General features: G+C 41.1%; 1 protein-coding gene across 2 annotated transcripts in view; it reads left to right on the plus strand.

Moving 5' to 3' along the window:
* The window catches only part of LOC109625057 (AT-rich interactive domain-containing protein 3B), a 51,501-nt gene that overhangs the window by 15,874 nt on the left and 17,264 nt on the right, over window positions 1-18,363 (plus strand). For both annotated transcript variants that reach the window (XM_020080105.2, XM_020080106.2), the window contains exons 3-4: window positions 6,864-6,938; window positions 7,524-7,596. In XM_020080105.2, coding sequence (XP_019935664.1) covers window positions 6,864-6,938; window positions 7,524-7,596 — 148 coding nt within the window. The remainder of the gene's footprint in view (window positions 1-6,863; window positions 6,939-7,523; window positions 7,597-18,363) is intronic.

Genomic DNA, 18,363 nt, shown 5'->3' on the forward strand with positions numbered 1-18,363 from the left:
TCTCAAGTCTACTCTTTAACTCTTTCTCTCTCTGCGTGTGAAATTGAAAAATTAGATGAGATGAAAAAGTGCGTTTATCCACGTCACTCAATTATTCTTCTGTATTATTGTCTGCCTGCCTCTTTTCATTCTATCTTTTTACCTGTGACACCCCACCCCTCTCTTTTTTCTGTTTCTCTTTTTCAGCTTTGTAATTGGAGTGATTAATGGAGGGAGGGGTGGTCATGCCTGGAGGCCTGTTTTTCAGTGGTCTGTTTAGAAGTGCAGCACGGCTGGGGCAGGTAGCAACATGCTCTGCCCTTGGACATTTAGCCCCCTTGTCCCCGCCACTTTGTCTGTTTCCCCCAAGAGCCAGAATCCTCTTCCAGCTACAAACATGACCGGACACTCAGAGACAGGCATGCCCCTGGGTCCTGTTCTCTGCTGCCGACTTGCTCTCATGTGATATGTGACCTTTTTTATGCGACATAATAATTCTTAATGAGAGCAGGGAATAACTAGTGATCTGTTCGGAAGTACAACCTCCACCATGTGTTCCAGTGTGGCAGTGAGATTTACTTCCCCCTCGTTGCACATGGAATCACGATTAGCTCGAGCTTTTGTTGGCGGTAGCGTATGGCCGGCTCACCATGAGATCCTTTACAGTAGTTAGCAGATAAAGGACACCATCCACTCAGCCCAACTCCCAACACACCCGCCCCTCACCCATTGCCCCCTCCCCGTGGCAACAGGCACTATAAATGATTCCTGGAATCCCGCAGAGGGATCAAGGCCCCAATTATTTGATTTGGATTAAAGATTGCTGCCCCCCACAATGCTCGTTTTTATAGTCATGCTGAGAGGAAGCAGATTCCCTTTCTGTGAGAGCATGAAGGCGTTTTCGCAGATGGATTTAAGCTAAAGGCATCAGGGCTCTTGTTTTCCAGTAGATTAGGAAACTTTTCTACTACTGTAAATGTAATATGTTTCAATCAGAGATCCTATTCTCTTTGCGAACAGTTGTATAAAAACAAATTTATATCAATCTGTCTATTTATCTCTCACTACAGGGAATTTAATTACATTTTATATAAAGCAGAACCTGAGTCTTGAATAATTTGGATGTCCTTTTTATTCAAATGTATGAAATAAGCAATAGTTTAACTATTAAGAAAGCATGTGGGCTCTTTTCTGACTATTCGCCATTCATCACAGTTGTTGGCTGTGATCCAGATTTCTGCTGGAGGCCTTGATTGTGATTAAATTACTGCCGCTGTGTCTGTTTAAAAGATTTTCCTTACTGAACTGTTTTGACAGGCAGCAATTTGGCTAAAAGAGACTAGTCCAGGAATGAGATGTTAAGAGTACCTGTGGGATGAGAGGGGCTCTCCTGTTATTGTGAGGTTCTGTTACTGGTGTACAGGAATGTTGGTGAATTTCACTTAAGCCAACCTTGTCTCTGTGTGTGTGCTCTGGCAGAGTTTGCACTGATTTCGTTACCCTCGATTTACTGCCTGGTGTTGCTATAGGGATCTTGCTTGTATGTGCATGTACTTTGTTTTCATCAAGGATAGGTGTGGCTGATACTGTTTACACTGTTTTGTTTTTGTAATTGGAGGAGGGTTTCCCATGGAACCCTCACAGTGTTAGTCAAAGTTAGGGTGTCTTGTTGGAGGTGAATGGGTTAGGTCACCCTGGGAGCAGTCATACTGCCCTCATCTCAGTGTCCCTGGCATTGCGCTAGATGACTGAGGGTGATGAGTATTGACGTGTGCTGTGAGATTGCGTCCGGAGGGGGCTGGGGACTTCCCTGTGTTTGCACATCCAGGGCTATTGATTTTGGCCCACTGTTCAATGGCTGTGGCCCAGGGGACTTGGTCAGCAGGGTAGAGCTGTGCATGGTGGGACAGAGTGCCATGACAGTATCTCAAAGTGGGAGCACAGGGATGAGCGTCATGGCTGAGGGTACCAGGGCACTAATATGGCAGAGACATGTGTCTCTCTTCTTCAGGCTGTGTTTATTCTATGAGATCACACCAACAGGCTGCAAAACAACTGGCCTACTTTACATTTCAGATGATCTATGGGGGCCAGTTGGTTTTTCTGCCATCCCATTGGTCAGTCGTAAGCCTGTTAAGTATAGTATGAAAATGACCTACTTTTCATAAGTTTAGCTCAAACTACATAATGTGGAACAGGCTTCTGACCTTTTTTAAAGCGTGTGTGGAAATTCACATGATCCAGTCTTTCTCCTTTTTTTTATTATTTTGAGATTATTGCCAAAGTGAGCCCAACACAGGGAGTTTTTCCTCTGCTCACCGGCTGCCATTTAAACCCACTCAATCTCCTACTGGAGGACTAAAGGCAAAATCGTGTGATGCTTTTATTAAGAACAAGCCTCTTCATCTAATAACAGCTCCACTATCAAATTGGAAAAGTGCTGTCAACATCCTGAACAATCAATGCCATCCATCCCCCACTCCCCAAGCAGCAGCCATTAACCCTTCTTGTTCCGGCATGCCTGGCCTCACTAAAATGGTGGCTCTACTCCAGACATCTTTCTATAATGGCTGTGTAGAATTACCCCCAGGCTATGCATCTACATTCAAGTAGGAGTGTGTTGCGAGGTTTGTCCGATGCAAGGTTATGCAAAGAATGTCAACTTGCTGTAGATGAAGGGTTGTCCTTTTTCAACCCTGCTGCACTCAAAATACAGTATTTTAGAAAGAGGACAAACAGAGAGACATGGTGTTTCTAAGTGCTGCTCATCTGAATTAAGAAAAAAAAAGGTCACCTTATACTTATCCCTGATTTGGCGCTGCGCCAGTCCGTCACGTATGGCCATAATGTGATTAGGCCACCCACCGCCTGGCCAGTAAACCTGCTAACAGCATGACAGAGAGACATAGGAAACAGTGGCTGCTTAAATATATGAATACTTCTGTTCATCCTCCTCTCAGCACACACAAACTAGCATTCACAGGAATAGACCCGCAGATATGTGTAATGCTTTATTTGAATATTTAATTTAATCTGACCTAATTGAAATTTTAGTTTGCAAACATACACTTTCAGATGTCTCACTTTATGACTGTTTAAATATAAAAAGACAGAAGGCGCTTTGTTCAAAACCATTAAGAGAAACATCAGTCATTTTATATCATTTAATTATGACTCTCATGTGGCAAGCCAAGCCTCCAAGTCTCTGTCATGCATGTAAGAAGGGTGTGGGAATGTCTTTTTTTTTTTTTTTAAACAAGTCATTTCTGGGTGGAGTGCTGGATGTGATGAAGGGGCTGAGGCGACTGATCATAAGGAGTGGTCCCAAAACATCAGAATCCACTCTAACTTGACAAAAACAACATAGTGTTAACATTCCTCAGCTGACCAAGGTCCCAATTCAAGAGCCAACATGTCTATTCCTGATAAACGGCTTCCATGTTCCAATTACTGTGCTTTTTTTGAACCAACTCGAGAAGCAGGCAGGTTCTCTAAAGATGCAGTTTAACTGTTTTTTAGTGACAAATGACAGCTACAGCATCTGTATTTGTCACATCTGTCGGTAACAACCAAGTTTTAAAGTTAATTCTCAGATGTTTATGCTATAATAGACATTTGCTGCATCGTGTGACAGAACTTTGGAGGACTTCCTGCTATTAACAAGTTTTGGACCCTGTAACGACAATGACCATAACATGAACAATAATAGGGCTACTGTCAAAATAATCTCCAACTACTCTCCACATAATCAATAGTCCTTCACATCTGTGGAAGATCAGTTGTTATTTCATTAACTTGACAATATGACACAAATGGTCCACCATTGCACCAAATCTCATGTATGACTGGTACCTCAGAAACTGTATTTAAAGCAGAGGAGGGGATGGAGCGCTGTGCAAAAGTCTGGCACTGACTGGACAGTGTTCTGTCACTTTAGACCTTTGTTCTTTGTTGATGTCAGGAACACCTTGACCCCTGCACTCCCATAATACAGAGTGTCCCTCAGGGAGGTACATGTGTCTCCCGTGTGTGCGTGAGTTTGGCTTGTGTATAAACACATTTGTGTTCCCCTAACAAATCCAAGGCCAGTAACCCAGCTCCCAGTGCCTTTTCTTTTGAAGTTCAGTTTCCCATGTTGTGAGCTGTAGTGTAGGTTAATGTTGGAAGGTTCGTAGTCATTCTCTTTGGATAAGAACATCTGTTAAAGAATGTAATCAACATTAGATATCTTCATAATAGACACAGGTCCTTATGTTGTTAAAAAAATTTCAATAGATTTGAGTTTTTGGGGGGGTTTATCAGATGAGACATTCTCACAAAGATGTTTTCTACCTGCTGTTAAACCCGTCTATTGATATTCTGTACACACCACTGGAATTACACACAGGTGCAACATTATCAAAGTACATAAACTTGCTAACAATGATGATGGTTTTTCCCATGCAGCTCTATGGCTCCTTGTTTGATTACTGATTACATAACAGATTGTCAACCTCTGGCCCATTGAAAAAGGAACATCCAGCGCTTGGAAGGTGCCAAATGCTAACCTTTTTTTTTTCATGCAAGAGCAAGCATTTGAGATTATACATGGCTTCAAACTGAATTATCTTCTGCTATAATCATTTATAATGGTTAAAGGTTAACAGAGGTGGTCAAATTGTGTGCAAAGGTCTATAAGGCCTCCAAATGTACCATACTGTATATTTACCTTCACATGATGATCCTGTCGTAATCTCGGTGACATACTATAGATAATGTCAGTTGACAGCGACATGTATTTTTGATAAGAAATGAGTACATTAATTTTCAACACAAGCTATGAGCTGAAAATTCAGGGCAATATCTTCTTCTAAAGGAAAGCAGAGTGTGCTTAAATAAAAAAAGAAGTGTTAGTTTTTCCATACTGGACACATAACATTTTGTAGAAAAAGTTTTAATTGCAATATAGAAGAAAAAATTCAAAATGTGAATGTACAGGTTGATGTCACCTTATAAAATCAACATTTTGGAGACATTTTAGTTTCATTGTGTGAAAGAGGGTCCTGGTTGTTGTAAATTGCAGATATCTCATTCCATAACATCCATCTTCATGCATGACAGTATTTCAAAGTAGGAACACACTCTTAACTTGGAAGCACACTACTTGCAGTGGGTCTGCAAGTTGATGGCTGATGAATATTTGTTTGGTGAGTATGAATGTTGACAACCTTTACACGTACAGAGAGTGAGAGGGTGAAAATGACTTGCTCTCAGGGGCCTTGACAACCTTTGCCCCCTAGCTCTTGTTTCAGTCCATGTAATTGCCACTGACCAATGGGCTCCTGGTTGAAACTAGACCCTGGGCTGCAGCCATTAACATCCCCCGCCAAACGGATCTTGTTTTGATTCCTGATGCTTTTATAGGTTTTGTCTTTAGGAGACATTCCTGTTCGGCACATACCGTGCACCCCTTTCTGCCCCTATTTTCCTTCCTTCCCGTCTTGTGGGGCCATTGCCCCACCCCCCTGCACTCACAAACATGCAGACGGCCATGATCAGCCTTTGCTCATGTGTGTGTGTGCACCCGGGCTACTGACCAGCCTACCCTCCCCTGGCCCCTCCTGACAGCCAGCTACACTCTATGAACTTGGCCACCCATCACAGCTGCGTTAAGATTGAAGGATGGGGGGCCCTTGCATCCAGCTGGGTCGGAAGACATGGGTGGGGGTAGGGCAGGCCCAGATGCAGATGGTTTAGGTCAAATGGAGATGTTTGAGGATGAAGGGGGAGGGTAAACGGGAGCTCAGGGGCACAATAACTCCAGAGGTTACTACTCCAACCCCTGGAATAATACATTCTCTGAGTTTGAGTATATATTAGTTTTCATGTGTTTGTGTTGCAGAATGTTGGCAGTTGTGGTAACAAGCAAATAGTTGTTTAGCCCGGCATTAAGTTTTCCGAGCTACTGTCAGTGTCAGCCTGATGGGATCTTTGCAGATGAAAACACTTAATTATGAAGGAAGGGCTTCAAAATCAAGTCTCAAATATGATACTTTTGCAACTACAGTGGAAACCACTTATAGTGATCACGTTTGTCCCGGGCACAAATGATCACTTTAAACAGTTGATTACTATAACCGCATTGTGTAGCTTCTATATTACATTCCCAGAACTTGAGGGAAGGCAACATTGTGCACTCCCTTATGCAAGCACACACAGAGATCCACACACTGACTCAGCTGACGTCTCTGACTTCCTACAGTTTAACGTTGATTTGTTTGAAATGACTCTACAATATCAACGCTGATCATCACATAATGATCAATACTTTTCTTAATGAGTCAAATCTTTCTTCAGGGCATTCATTCATCTACCCATCTTGCTCGCTCTCTTCTTTTCTCTATCTCTCTCCCTCGCTCACTGACCCAAACAAACACACATTCCGACACACAAACTCAGACTGAATAGAAACAACACAGTTTGTAAACTTAGACATTTTCATCAGAGCTGGTAAAAACCTTAAAAAAATACTTTTTATGGTCCAAAGATGTATGAAAAGACCCAAAATGAACACTGTAAGCGGGTAACTTGATCACCAAATTATTTAAACAGCATTTGTATAGGAACGATTCTGTCCCAAGCCTTTGGATCCATATAAATGTTTAATCATTATATCTGTGATCACCAAGCCGTTTTCACTGTACCCGTAGTGCAACCAGTGGAATGTCCCCAGTCAGTAGCAGCTAGGGAACTGGTTTCATGTCAAACTCTCCTCATTTCCTGTCGTGTATTATGAATGTAGTATTTTTCAAAGACTTGTAGATAGTGACATGAGCCCAGTACCCACTTGATCCTCTCTATTTGTGTTTATTTACTGACCATATCCATGTTGTCTTTTGTTGTAGAATGGCAGTGCAGGTTGGGCGGATGAGGCCGACAGCAGCAGGGGGAGAGGAGAGGCCTCCAGAGACTTTGCAAAGGTGAGCAATTGGAAAATGTGACCACTGAATGGCTTCAGTCATGAGACAACTAAAAAAGACACCTTTCCACCAGTTATATAATAGTAACATTCATTTTTATGAAAGTTGAAGTAGTGGAAATTATAAACAAGTTAACCTTTTAAAGCAATCTCAACACATAGAGCTCTAAATATATCTCCATGGCTCTGAAACTAGAACTTCAAAGAACTTGCACTGACGAATGTGTCGCCTCACCTCATCTGTTAAATTGCACTTCAGCACACCACAATGATAACAGCCAACGGTCAGCTGGCCATTGACATGCGTGTACACTATGCTCTGCACATGTGTGAGAGGAAAGAACTATTTCTACTTCAACGAAAATTGCAGAGACACAAAAACTTACTAGCCCACTGTTTTCAAGCAACTGCAAATCTGATCAAACGATACAAATAAAGAATATTTCTGAGGTGCATTTTCCAATAAATATTTTTCTTTACCTTCCACTTTGGAGTGACAATGACTTTCAGGGACAGTGTATCATGTTGAATGGACTGAGCAGTGCATTGTGGCAGTAATAAGTAATGATCTATTTTTCTCATTCAGTTGTATGAGCTGGACAGTGACCCCAAAAGGAAGGAGTTTTTGGATGATCTTTTCACCTTTATGCAGAAAAGAGGTAAGCATGCTCTCAAGAAATCCACATCATATTAAGCAGCACTGCATGCCACCTTCACTCGTGCTCTCCATAGCAAATATTTTCTTTTCCCAGCTGTTTGACATACACCTTATGTTGAGTTTCTGTTGGGTTTAAAGACAGTTTCCTGAAGACCCTCTAAAAGAGTTTTGTGGAAAATGTTTGTCAGGGAGTTCCTAATGGAAACATCTGGGTTTCTATGGTTTCAGACTACCTCATTTTAAAAATTTTATACATTTTCATAAATAAATACTTTTTTTTTCTTGTCACTTAGCATGCAAGTAGTTTAAAATCCTATTGATGATCATTTGCATTATGAAATGCAGTGCAGGTATGGAACAGTTGCCAGAGATATATCGGTTGGAGTAAATTTCTCACCCTCTGTGTGTGTGGAAAAAGCAAATACCACATGACTTCCATTTGTTAAGAGTCATTTCCTGTGTCAGCAAGAGGAGGGGGTTGTTATATATTTTACAAGGCATCTGGGATTTCACTATAGATTGATTGGTTTAGGCCTGCAACACAACTGGTTTATATGGCAATACAATCATCAGAACCCATGAAAACTGAGCAAAGATGAAAGTACAAATTCCTTTGTGTCTTTGGTCTTTTATATGTCTGTGATCGTTCCATGGTTGTTGGTGTGTGCTGTGTCACTGATCAACTCAAAAAAACATGCTGTAACTCTCACTGCCTAAGAAATCCTTTACTAATTCCCTCCCAAGAGTAAAGGCCTTAAGAGGTCAGCAGGTGAGATCTGCCTCCGTTGATCCTATGGTTCTGCAGTATCAGAGCCAAGAGGATATGACAGTGGTCTAACTTATTTAGTTGGCCAACAGCTGTGGAGGCTCAGCTGACCGCATGCTGCTTTGACACTGCCCACAAGACCCCTCTGACCAAGGCAGCTAAAGCACTTAGGCTTGTATCAATCAAATCTGTTGCCAAGCAAGTTACATGGCTTGAGCAATACCTCCCACGATGAATCACAATGTTATTACAGTGCTGCATACCTCACATTATGTTTTGGCACGCTACACTGTAAAAAACAACCTATAGAATGTACCCAATAAATCTAAGGTAACAATTTGTTAGTTTGTTTGGGTAGATTTAATTTCATATTTTGGATAAAAAGTACCTAAATTCAACAGCTATGAAACACTAAAAGACATTTGGTAAAGTTTACCTAAAATTTATCAATACATTACACAAATAATTACCCATGAAAATGTATTAATATTTACACTTGATTTGTAAGTAGGCAATTGTTAACATAGTTAATTGTTATCAATAATAATTACTTAATAGGACTAGCTAACCATTACTTAATCAGGAAAGGGGGATTTACTCAAAAACTTGTTTTCAGACACAACAGCTGGTATTGATCATGTCAACAATTTTTAGTCAATCAAATCATCAAAAAATAAAAGAGGGTGAATGTGGATTTGAGGGCCCTGCCCCCTAACTGTCAACACAGTCCTCACACCATTAACAGCTAAAAATGTTCTATAGCTTCTGCAACAACATGGATCACAAAATATTTTCAAACCACTGGTATTTTAGAAATAAATAAAAAATGTAATCAATTTCCAAAAAACGAAATCCCACAAAATTCCAAAGATTGATGTGATCAATCAGAGCCAACGAAACAAAGATCAGTTACAGCAAGTTCCTGAAATTATATATGGACTTTTGATGAAGAGGATAACATCAGTCTGTGCAAGAACTTCAATGCAAACATTTAATTCTATAGCTTTTGAGGCTGTGAAATTCGCTCAATCAAGCCCTAGAAAAAGTCTCTGAAATACTTTAAGATGTTCTTGAGCGTTTTGGGATACTCAAGGTTGATGGCATAGATCAATCCCATCAACAGCAAACATGCCTTGGCATGATACCCCTGCGCTTCACGGTTGGGATGCGGTTCTTTGACTTGCAAGCCTCGCCCTTTTTCCTCTACACATAACAATGGTCAGGTCATTACAGCTGAACAACAACATTTTTGTCTCATCAGCCCAAAGGACATTTCTCTAAAAAGTTATATATTTGTCCCCATGTGCAGGTTAGAACTATAGTACCTTATGTGATCATTTTGAGGCAGTGGCTTTTCGGGGTTATGAGGGCGAGGCTTGCAAGCCGAAGAAAACTGCCACAACCGTGAAGCACGGGGGTGTCAGGCAGTAACATGTTGTGAGGATGCTTTCCTGCAGGAGGGACTCATGCACTTCACAAAATAATTGGAAGGATATGTCATCACTTTTGATGCCAAAATAGGATCATCAGTAGGTTTTGGGTTAATTAAAAAAAAACAACCTAATCCTAACCTTATGCCCCACACATACATCTCAATTTGAGTCAATTTGAAGCTTTGAAAGCCATGACATCATCAGGTGACAAAAGTTTTAAAGTATTTTCTTTTCCTCTGAAAATCTACGTACCTGAAAGTTGCAAACAGACCTGTCCAACACCTGCAGGTATAGTCGATTGACAGGATACACAGGTAAAGATATGGCAGTAATGGAACTGGAACAGATGCCTTGAGAGCCGTTGAATTGTTTTGATTTTAGCTCGAAGAGCAAGGCGGAGAGTGCCTCAGGGGACAGGGAGAAATAGAGAGGGTATATATATATATATATATATATATATATATATATATATATATATATATATATAGTTGTTGCACTTACATGTAGCACTTTGTAGTTTTAGCTTTTTGAAGCAAATTGTACTCACTTGATTCTTGTTGTGAATTGTAATGTAATGTTTTATATGTATATGTATTATTCTATTAATAGTTCCCATCTACAAACCATTATTCTAGTTGTTTAAAAATAAAAACGACCAAGGTGACTAGTGCCGATTCAAACTCAGTTTAAGCATGCACAGCGCATAACGCAGGAACGCGCCAACAACAACTCCTGTGTAAGATCTTAACATTTAATAAGTTTAACTCTATATTCCCCATATGATACATAGCAACAAGTTAAACAAGAATCTTACCTTACCTTCAGTCCAGCAGCTCAACGACGGCAGCCGGAAGTAAATTAGTGCCAACGTCCCGTTGACGCAAACAGACATCCTAAGGTCCTGACCCTGACCAGACGCAGGCGCACATTGCAGTGCAGGGCCAATGGTCTTTGGGTAGATCTTATGAGACTTTTTTATATTGGGTACTGTAGGTAGAATTTACCCATAATTATATATTTCACTTGTTGACTAATACAGTGAATACATTTTTTAACAATTTTCATGGATTATATTTACCACCAAATGCTTTTTTACAGTGCATGATGTGAGATGATAGTATGTGTGTGTGTGTGTGACTCATGTTTTGTCACACGCTATGATGATGATATAGTATGTATGTGAATCTGTAAGTGATGCATAGTTTGTTTTGTCAGAGTATGACAGATGATGATGGTGTGGTTCATACATTTGTTTATAGGGCTTTGTGTGCATGTGACGTGCATGTGTGGGTTCTTGTTTGTATATACATGTAGATGTTGTTGAGCTCATATCCACGAGAGCAGCAGCAGCAGCAGCAGCAGCAGCAGCAGCAGCAGCAGCAGCAGCAGCAGCGTCTAGTCTGGTCCCAGCACCCGCAGGTCTTGTTTGCCGGGTGATGAATTAAGCTTAGACAGAGAGAGAGAGAGGGAGGGACAGGATCTGTCAGGGCCCTGTTAGCATCTCTGTCCAGTGGCAGACACTGGGAGCAGTTGGCTGACCCTTTACTCACGCTGGTCAGAGAGAGAAATCCATCAAGCTGACTAAAATGACATCTGACAGGAGATAACTGGCTGATTAGACCGCACCGCATCACTCTGTTTTCACTACATTTGCACATACTTAAAATGGCAAAAGAATAGGGTGATTACTAATTATAAAAAAGCCTGTGTTTTTTTCATTGTGTCATTGTTGCATCTTGACCAACACACTGATTTTAGATAAAAAATTGATGAATTAGTAAAACTGTCCCAACTTGAAGCAATGACAACAAAACAATAATTGACCTTTAACTACAGTATTAGATTTTGATCATTAGAGCTGTCGTCATTTATGCTAAGTTTAACTTGTTTAGCTGAATTACATTTCCAGTGTGACTCACAGTAAGTGCAACTGGAAGCGGCTTGCATGGATCAAGTTCCTATATCATCATTAGTACAAGTGACCAGTAGTGAGGGAGTGCAAGGGTCAGTGCTCGACAGCAGTTGTAACAAGTATAACTGCATGCTCATCCATAATAGACAAGTTTGAGGCAAAGGAAAATAATATGGTGAGAAATTAAGGTTATAATGATAGTAGTTTTTGTTTAAGTGTTTTTTTTATTTGAAAAAATTAAAGGGTACCATAAAATAAAAAGAGATTCTCAAAAGATATACCTGGAAAGGTGAAGAATAAACAGCCATAGTGCTTTAAATATGGAAGCAGGATGTGACTGTGACATTATTCCTGACATTAGAGACCTGATGCAACCATTGTAGAAGTGGGTAGGATATAATTTCACCCACTCTCTACTGATTCGTTGACCCCTCCTTCAAGACGAGAGGCACTTGGCTAACCTCTGTGCTCTCTCAAATTCTAGTTTTAATCACAGGGAACAAATTGCTTGGCAGGATTCCCTTTTTGCTGTTTTGAGTGCTTGAGTATGTGAGATGAAGAGCAAGCCTGGCTAACTCTTCATGATGGCACCCTCTAATTACTTTGTGTTTACCCCTCCCTCCGATTCATAGATCATAGATGTAAGGACAAGATTATTACTCTCTATTTAAATGTAATAGCCTATAGAAATTATTTTTAATTAATTTAGTGCTATTATGTGGGATTTCTAAGAGAACTGAATTAATGGCGATATGGGAAGATACCACCCTCTTCATTTAACTGACCTTATCTTAAAAAGTATTAGCTCATTTCGCAAAGTCGATTGTCAGGTTAAGTGAAAACCAGTGGAATCTGTGGACAGAGAGACAAATGGTGAAGTGCTTTTCCCACCTCGTCGTGGGGCCTCCAGGCCTTGAGAGGAAAGCAACAGCGGAAGGAAAACTTACAAGGGATTCCCATTTCCTGCCTGTGCTCTTCAAAACAGGCACGTGTGTGTGTGTGCATGCTAATGTGTGTGTGTGTGTGTTAATGGTTGAGGAATTTTAGCAGCTGCCCTAAATCCTTTCTGTGAGTGAAGGGGCCCATTGATGGGCTGTGCATTACAAAAATGGCAGAAAACTCACATACAGACCCTCTCTTCCATTCCCTCTTTTGCTCTTTTTTTTTTGTTTACTACTCCCTTATCATATAAGATCATTGGATGCTCAGAATAATTTTCACCATTATATGTTTTGTGTTATTTTTCAATGAGCTCAGCCTTAATATACTGGAGAACCTCCTACCATTTGGTGCAGATAAAAACATCAGCGAATGACCTGAGATGTAAATGTAATGTAAATGCACTCTGGCTGCTCGTGTTGGAAGAGTGCGGGTGGAGAATATTAGCCTTCGTGAGTCACACCAACATTACTGATCATCATATCCATTACAGGTTTTGCTGTTTCACCCCCTCTGGGAGCACAAAGAAATGCTTTGACGCTGGCTCGACGCCATTAACCACCTCAAAGATTTCGATTAAGCAGATGGGTGATTGTTTGTTTTGGTTTGACACCCAGCCACTTTCTCATTGGGGATGGGGTTCAGGGCAGGAGGTGGGGTTGTGAAGAGGTAATCCAGGAGAGGGGGCCAAGAGAGGCTGCGGGAGCTACGGGTGTGCTATAAAGACAAAAAAAAGAGGAAGAAAATAAGAGTGATGCAGCCAACTGCCTGTCAGCGCTGTCCACTTGAGATGATTAATGGCCACAGGCTGTGATGGACAGAAGCAGAGAGAGAGAGAGAGACTCCTGTTCAGTGAAATCACCAGTCAAAAAGGGAGGGAGGAACAGCGGGTAAAGACAAGTGTTTTAGCTCCTCGTTCTCCAGCTAGAGCCTCACACGTCACAGACAGCACAGGCTAGATCCATCCCAGTGTGACACTCTTAACCGGTGGTGTAGATTGAGCTTAAGAGGGACCCCATGGTGTATCGCTGCTTAAGAGTTATTTTAGGGGAAAATCCCCATGTACAAGATTTAGCTCTGTTAACAGTAATAAAGGGGTAAGCCGGACTTGTCTGTAGCATTAAGTCGTTGTGGTCTTGATGGGAACGTGTGATTTGTCGGGAGACGTAGGACGGGAGGAAGGGGAGATGGTAATGAGCATAATGAAGATGTTATTTGTCCTTATCTCTACAATCAAATCTACTGTCAGTGGCTCTGCACTGTTTGTTCCTGTCAAGCTTCATTGAGGCAGCCAGTGATGTATCCAGGGACCATATGGTTTAACCATTTGTAACCGTTTGGTTTGATATACAGTCCTAGTTGTGAAAGTCAAACACTAAATTTAATTTAGCCATGTGAAATGTATTTTCTTTTATTAAATCAAATCATTGCTATTTAAGTTTGAAACTGACAAGATGAGAAGGTCAAACAGCTAATTGAGAAAGCTTGTGCCTCTGCCATTTCCTTCCAATTTTTAAGAAAAATAAGAAACATTTTTTGTCCAGGTTAAGCTGGAAATTTTTGGTTGTATTATGGTGTGGGAAGAGTGGCCTTCCAGCAGGACATGAGGGGAAGTTCACCAACTGTAACCCTGAGACAGAGAGCTCTGTCCACACCAATTACACCATGAATGGGCTCTGGGGGATCCATGTATGCATTATATTACTCCCCGGTCAGCGTCACACTGGCCCTCGTAACAGGCGGGCCCTCTGTACAAACACCACACTACAATAGGAACATTCTCTGGCTCTTTGATACGGCCCCCTTTTCCTTTAGTTAACACCCCACAACTTCTGGAAAGTGGCAGCAGCTGTTTGGTTTAACAACAAAAACACTGGCCATTGTGAGCAACATTTTAGATAGTGCTGTATAGCAGCTAAAATGATTTTCATTCTAGAGCAACCTTTTGACCTGCTGCTTTGTCTGACAGTGGTTACACAAATATAACACTTTTTATCTGCACTTACGTGAGAAACGTTTTTCAACTAGTTTCTCTGGTCTCTCACTCTCAAGATGGATGTAGTTGTCAAGAACGGAGAAGCACGTTTTACACAGAATGCACCAATAAATTGTAGTTGGGAAATTGCATTTTGTCTCTGTCCTTTTGCTCCTCCTTTGCCCCCACCCAATTCTCCTTCCCCCTCTGTTTATTGTGCTACAGTTACAACCACTGAAACTTGATAACACCATGGGGGATAGGGGCGGAGGCCCGTGCTGTGGCCTGTTTGGTGAGTCCAGGGGGAGGAGGGGCTGGATTAAGGGGCCTCCTGTCCAACACGGGATGATTAATGATCTCCAAATAAGTGGGGGCTAACCTTTTTGATGGGGCAGCGCCGATGGACGGCAGACAAGGGAGTGACAGTCGCGTGTCTCTATGTGTGAAAAGGGAAAAAGAGAGCGTGAAGGATGAAGAGGGCAGACGTGGAAACCACAGGAGACAAGGGCAGACGGGGTGCCAGGGTGACTGAAAGGAAGTTAAGGGGGCATTGGCCAGTTTATGTAGAAACAAGACCACGCTCATTTCCCTTTGAAAGCACCCTGTCAGTGGGCTGGAGCTGACCAAGCTCTCCAACCAGACAGAAAGATAATCAGGTAGAATTGGTAGCAAAGGGCCTCTACTCTCAGGAAAGGGTGGGAACCCAAGTGATACAAAGATTCCAACCACTGCTTTCTAATCATTGGACCAAGTCAGAATGTGACTGTTCTTACTGGACACATCCTCCCTGGCCTTTGTGGTAAACTCCACCCGTCGTCTGGCAAATTATAGCGTTTAGGGTGCAAGCACATCTAAATGGTTATGCTCTTCTCTTCCTTCAAAACAAAAACAAAAAGTCGTTTTCCTGATGTTTTTCTGTCTGTGGGTGTGTTATAGAACAGATTAAAATCTTGAGACTTTTTTACTTTGTGTTTTTGGTGGTCTTTGTGCCTTTTCCTCTTTCTGTCTCTTCATCCCAACCCCCAATCCGCAAGGCCTCTCTGTTATTTCCTCTGTCATTCAGCCCTGCTCTACAGCCTAGGATTGCCACTGTGCTGTCTATCTATAATTACGACCATACTGTACAGGGATTTGAGACTCTTAAGCTGCAGAGCTAGGAGATTCTTAATCACCATCCTCATAAGTAACTGAGCAGGGACGAATACGACGAGTGCAGGCCTCATGCTTCCAGCGAGGTCATCGGTCAGGGTAAAAATATCACTGGCTATCCAGTTCATCCATACATCTTGTTCTGTCTTCGATAGAATACATGTGCTAACACTGTGAAAAACAGACAGAGCAGTTAGACACTTTTTGGGAAATGTGTATAAGAATTACGCACAACTACAGAATGGATTACGGACTAGAGAGTAAATACATATTGCACACAAAACGTGCAATACGGCTGAAACTCTTTTATGACATTTTAAAAACTTGCAATAATATAAAAAGATATTTAAGAAAAGAAATATTCCTTCATGGAAGGCTGCACCGGGCAATGGTGTGAAATTATGCTGTTGTATTAGTGAATTTATATTGTTGGTAGAAAATATACAAAGCTAATACTTAATATTGTTTTATTAATTATAAAAGCAGTACAAACGTACTAGGGATATACATTTTTAAACTAGATGTAGGTGGGACCTAGGTATGATTTTCTTATTCAAGAAATGGCACTATTAGATCTTATTTTATAATCTTTTCTAATTTAAAATGATATTCACTTATATTTGAGATATTTTCTAATTGATTACTTTGTTGACTTTTTTTCCACTCACTTGTGACTTTGTGTGGACTTTGTTGAGCTATTCCCACATGCAAATCTCCTGTGATCTACAAATTTCCCAAACTTGTGCTATCTGTGTGTCTTGCTTCTCCATCTGTGTCCTGTGTGTGCTCTTAAAGCAATGTTTCCTGGCCCCCACATCCCTGTGATGGATTGTATGAAATACATTACAGCCCCCAGAGGAGCCCTACACCAGTACAATAGACCTGAGCTCACTTCCAGTGAAGGTCTGCAGCAGTGTTGCATAAGCCACACAGTAACACATATGATTGCAAAGGGGCCTGATGAGAAAACAAGATACTAGATTTGAGGGAAGAAATGGATGTGAAACACAACGACAATGATGCCACCCTGCAAGTGGCATTTTATTTGCTGTGTATCGTCTATTGTATGACATTCTCCATTCCTTGGTGCCTTTTTCTGTTGTTAAAGGTTGTAAATGTCTAAAAGTTCCCCTTTTAAATGTGGTAAACTAGCACTCCTCTTTTTGAGTGTTTTTAATCTCCACTTAATCTATTGTTTGTAATTTTCGAGTTTAAGCATTTTCTGCTCTTGACCTAATTTTAAGTCACTTTGCATTAAGAGCATCAACTAAATCCCTGAAAGGTAAACGTACGACCCACTGTCATGGATTCCAAATGCCAAAAGTAATTAGCATTGATGGGAGTTAAAATTTTCCAAGATGAGTGCACAACCCCCCTCCAACAATCGCTTCCCCCATTTGAACATATCCCTTTTTCTCCTTGGCTTATTGCAGCTGATGTCTGCTGTATTGATCCGTGGTGCTGGGCCCCAAATGGGGCTCGTCAGCTGATGGCTTTATCTGTCAGTCCGGGTGTCCATTGATTGAAGCAGTTAGCTGTGTTATAAGGCTTGCTCGAAGAAAAAGGGATCCCTGTCAATGCTACACCTGCCACTGTAGACATCACTGTCACCCACTTACACGTTAAAAAAGCAATACCAGCAGGGAACTGCTAGTGCTAGTGTTGGCTAGAGATCATAGAAACATGGAGGAGGTAGCATAGTGTCTGTTTTTTTCTTCTTAGTCAGTCTATGCATTATACAGCCTCTCGTCTTTACATCATTTATTTGCACAAATTCTCTGTCGCTCAACCATTTGCTATTTTTATTCATTTTAAAATCAGACCCTTTCCCCTGACTGTCTCCTCCCATATCTCCTTTGATTTACCTGCAGTTTGTAGCTACTCAAGTGGAAAAAGTTAAGCCTGACCTCTGTAGCTAAATCACAGGAATCTGCTGTTGATGCCCCTCCCTCTATTATTCACACAACATACCATTGTCATGTTGCTGTGACATACATTCTTGACATTTCTGTAAAGATCGGAGTTGCCTGTTTACAAGTGCAAACCGTTGGGTTACTTTTCTCCGACTTGATCTTCCACTTAGATGTTATAATAGAGCAGAGATCATCAACTATATTTGACAATGCTGTATAGTTTTCAATCATACCGCCAAGAGACGTTCACATGATGTCCTCGGTCGGAACAGGTTTTCTTATTTAGTGTTTGAATATCCCACACAACAGTCGTAAAAATCACACATAATGAGACTTTCTGTTTTCATGCTCACTCAGGTCAACTTGTGGATAGAAAACAGTTTTGATTGACCTTTTCTTAACTGACTGAAACTCATAATACAGGCCTGTGTCATCTGTGTTTATAACTGTAGCCAATGTCAACAAACATTTTATCTCACCCTCTTTAACAAACACACACTGTTACTCATGGTTTCTATAGGTCCTTGATATTCTTCTGTGCAAAAGTTGTTTTTATATAAAGTAAGGCTGGGCAGTAAAACAATATAAATAGTCATTGCAATATATTTTCATTACTAGCAGTTTAATTAAGGGCCAGTATAAGTCGATGTCACACTTGTGCATTGGGCAATCACAATGAGA

Source organism: Paralichthys olivaceus, chromosome 1 (genome assembly GCF_024713975.1).
Source record: "Paralichthys olivaceus isolate ysfri-2021 chromosome 1, ASM2471397v2, whole genome shotgun sequence".
In the NCBI taxonomy this organism is placed as follows: Eukaryota; Metazoa; Chordata; class Actinopteri; order Pleuronectiformes; family Paralichthyidae; genus Paralichthys; species Paralichthys olivaceus.